At 37.8% G+C, this 3,928-nt stretch overlaps 1 protein-coding gene across 3 annotated transcripts in view; it reads left to right on the top strand.

The window, feature by feature from the left end:
* Positions 1–3,928, top strand: part of LOC102678393 (MAGUK p55 subfamily member 6) — a 19,629-nt gene that overhangs the window by 2,687 nt on the left and 13,014 nt on the right. For 2 of the 3 annotated variants that reach the window (XM_006614023.2, XM_006614021.2), the window contains exon 2: positions 2,683–2,798. In XM_006614023.2, coding sequence (XP_006614086.1) covers positions 2,683–2,798 — 116 coding nt within the window. Of the gene's footprint in view, positions 1–928; positions 1,061–2,682; positions 2,799–3,928 lie in introns of those variants that run through there. The other variant, XM_006614022.2, reaches the window with a different exon arrangement.

Below are 3,928 nucleotides of genomic sequence, written 5' to 3'. Positions count from 1 at the left end.
TTTTTTTTTTTTTTTTTTTAATTCTAATTGAAACTTCGATGAATTAAACGATAGATAAATTACACAATCGATCTTAAAATAGGGGCGAGGATTAAATTCCTTTAAAGTTTAAAAAAGATTCCGTTAAAATCGTAACAAGAAAAATGAAGTAAACTAAAATAAAGGTTTTTACCTTTACAAAAAATCGTCTGAAGAAGAATGCAGACGGAATGCAAACGGTCGGACGGAGCTGCAAGTCACGAAATTGTGCGTGTATATATAATTCGAAGAGACCAACCAGTCGGATATGATAAAAAAAGAGCCGTGTTGGGGACAAAAGGAAGAAACACACTTTCACCTTCGCGTTCGCCGCGATGCCTTTAAAAAGCGTCACGAATTTTCCAACGCTCGGGAAGAAGTTGGCGAGGCGGCGAACGTTCGCTTAGCTTCGTTGTGTTCCATCACCTCCACAGGGTGTCGCTTTCAGTCTCCTGGCCGAGGCAGGGGCCCCAAGCAGGTGTAACACGGCGTTTCCATTCACCGTGACGTGGTGCCCTGGAACGGACCACTGTGCACGCTTCTACTACGTCTTCGAAGGAAATCCTCTGCTGTTTGCTCGGTGCTCTTTGCAAACACACTGCTTCGACTACCGAAAGTGATGAATATGCCAGGACACGTGCTGGAAAAGGAACACACCGTTAGTAATCACCGTTAAGTGAAGAAAACAGATCGGTTTTATCGCGAGCTTGTGACAATATTTACAAAGTATAAAGACACTATTTTCATACGACACGAAACGCTTAAGAATGATCGTGTTTTCTTTCTATACTGGCATCAGTCTATACGCGATGATAAAGATATAAAGGGGAGGGAGTCGAATAAAGGGAGAGGAAAGTGTGAATAATGTGTGATTTGTACTTTGAAAGGGTGGTTTTGAAAGTGTAGAGTTTGTAGTGGACTGATCGGTGCAGGAAGAACGTCGAAATGGTTTTCTTCGGGAGAAAGGAGAAAATCGAAGATCGGCGATTGCTAGCCAGCATCGACGCTGTGAATGGCGCCAAACTGTATCACATAGAAAATGGTAAAAGCCGTTAATAATTTAATCAAAAGATACGAATTCGTTCAGTTTTTTTACTTACTTATTTAGAAATCGAACAAGTTTTCTATGTCTAGATTCCTTGAAAATTAAGAAGAAATATTTAGTCTCGCGATTTTACGAATCCAAGTATTCCCTCGTATTTCTCCAGCTAGGCGCTGCGAACAAACTTTACCCGTATCTAAATATTATTCCACCGCGTTTACGTATTTCGTTCTGGTCCTTGGCGAATCAAAATACTCTCTTGCAAATTTATTTTCTTCCTCTTTATTTTCTTTCCTCGGTTTTATATTAAAGAAATAAATAATCTAAAAAAGAGACAAAAACGTATAACTTCTGTCGAAAAATATTCATCAGTTCCTTTTCGCGTCAAAACTGGTTTAAAACTTTTATCTTTTCTTCTCTCTCTCTCTCTCTCTCTCTCTCTCTCTCTCTCTTTCTTTCTCTCTCTAAACCAGACGAGAAATAGGTCGAGGCGCTCTGGAAAGACGATACGCGATCGCCATAGTCCGCCTCTATGCATTCGTGGTTCGATAGCTTCGTGTAACTACATGCATTTATCATGCAAACGTTTCCTCGTCGACATTACTTATCGTCGTACATTCAAGTGGCCAGTCATCGTATATCACGGCTACTCGAACCTGAAATATGATCTCCTTTCCGATAATTAAGCGACATCGTAAAGCGTGGAGATACAATTGATTCGACAAGTTGCCTCACCGATAAATTTTTCTCGAAAAATAAATACGTTCCCCTTGAAAATTGTTCCGTAAATTAAAGCCGAACGAGAGTGAAAAGATGGAACGAAATCCGTTTGTGGCACTAATTAGTCCCGGCACTTGTGAATGGATTCAATGTTAATTGACACCAACTAGAAGACTATTGTTAGCGGCACAATGATTCTTTGGTCCTTGAGCTTGCTCTAGATCTTGCGACGATGTTATAGAGATATTCAATAAGTTAAAATTTAGAATCGAGAATTAAATAATTCTCTCAGATTCTCATTAATTAGGCCGCCTGATCTGAAAAAAAAATATAAACCTGTCATTAACGGTACTACCAGCAATGCGTATCGAAATCTAATATTCATTTATATGTATGAAGGAAGAACGTAATAGGATCTTGATCTTGTAAAATTGTATTCATAATATCGAATAATTATCCAAATTTTTAATGATACGTTACCGCTATTTTGATCCACAAGTTCATTAATCCAAATATCAATTTGTAAATCAAAATTTTACTTTAGAATTTCTTTTCTTCCTTTTTTTTTTTTCTTACATAACTTTTTATTCCTAACCTATATGCAATAACACAGAACTTTTCGTTATCTTGACAATCGATATATTTCGAAGAATTTTATATCGTCTAATTTTTTATTCTAAAATTAATATTCAAAAATCCATCCCCCCATTTCCAACGAAATGTCTCGTGCTCCGTCTCCAGCCACCTGTGGCTGTATCCCAATATTGATCCGGCCACACCCGGCATCCCCTCGCGTCGCTCTTCTACACCCTCACGACGACGCTCGTGCCGGCAGTGTCGTTGCCCTTCGCGCACGACGAGGTAATACAGTGTTATGGAAAAGTGCCTGGTCACTGTTCCAGCCGCCTTCATGCACGTACGCGACAACCTGGAGGAACTGGGCAAGGTGGCCGACGACACGGATCTGTTGTTTCTCAAAGGCCTCTTGGACAGCCCTGTAGTCACGTCTCTGGTTAAGGTGAGTGAACAATAGTTTTCATAGCAGTTCCTCTTATATTACATCATCTTTCTTCCATTTTGCTTTTAATTATTACGATAAAATCTACCCAAGATCGAAAATCTCGTACAAATTTCCTTCGAACAATTAAAATTGTATATTTCAAGTTTTGAGGTTAATCCATATTCTGTTAACTATAAGGTTATGGCGATGGACACACATTTTTCACAAACGATAAAGGAATTAAACTGTAAAGTGATTTCTTTTTTTGAAAGTAAAGTTAATATTTAAAAAATGTTATTGTTATTCTAAATTCAAAAATGATTTTTTAGAAAAAAATATTTCCGAGTGAATACCAGTGACTCTTACCTTCAAACCTTCAGCTCTTAGCCGACTCGTTAGATCTATTAGCGCTTGAACAAGCTTAGAACTTTTTCAATCTAATTTTTCTTTAACTCGATTAATTGCAACCATTATTCGCGTTTGTGTATTATTTTTGGCATCGATGAAATAAACAATAGTGTGCGTCGTTGGATCATGCGCGATGAGATTGGATAACTCGAGACACATGCACGTGCCACGTGTTTACTACGGTCGGCAGCCGCTCGATTTTACGAGAAAGAGATGTTCATTTATGAGATTGCTCGTCTGCCGTGAAATCCTCGTATATTCAACATTGTGAAACGAAAAACGTAACTCGTCTCTTCGCCGCGTTCGGTAAAAATCCTTCGTGTCGTTGAACCCGTTTCTTCCTCGAGACTCGTCTGGGATCGGTTTCTTAGCTCGTTCTTATAAATAGGAGAGATACTCGTGCGATGGAACAGCTGGATTCGTCGTTTAGTCTGTGTTGCTATTCTATTTTTTATTGTTCGATTGCTGGGCTTTGTTAAGAGAATTTTATGCACGAAGATACTTGGTTTTTTGATTCATTTTTTTATCTTCATCTTTTTAAATAAAATGTATATTTCAAACGTATTTTTTTCTCTTTTCACTTTCTAATGTTTCAACGTTTCATCTTTTTCTTTTAATAAAAATATCACTTGGTTTGTTACGTGTAATTTTCTGCCACGTTAATAAGTATGTCGTCGTTCATTTTCGATTTCGTTTCAATTTTATAATTAATTATAGTACAAATTTGTTTTACTCAACTT

Source organism: Apis dorsata, unplaced genomic scaffold, assembly GCF_000469605.1.
Source record: "Apis dorsata unplaced genomic scaffold, Apis dorsata 1.3 scaffold_169, whole genome shotgun sequence".
NCBI lineage: Eukaryota > Metazoa > Arthropoda > Insecta > Hymenoptera > Apidae > Apis > Apis dorsata.
The sequence above is the reverse complement of the archived record's forward strand: the minus strand, read 5'-3'. Positions and strand labels throughout refer to the sequence as shown.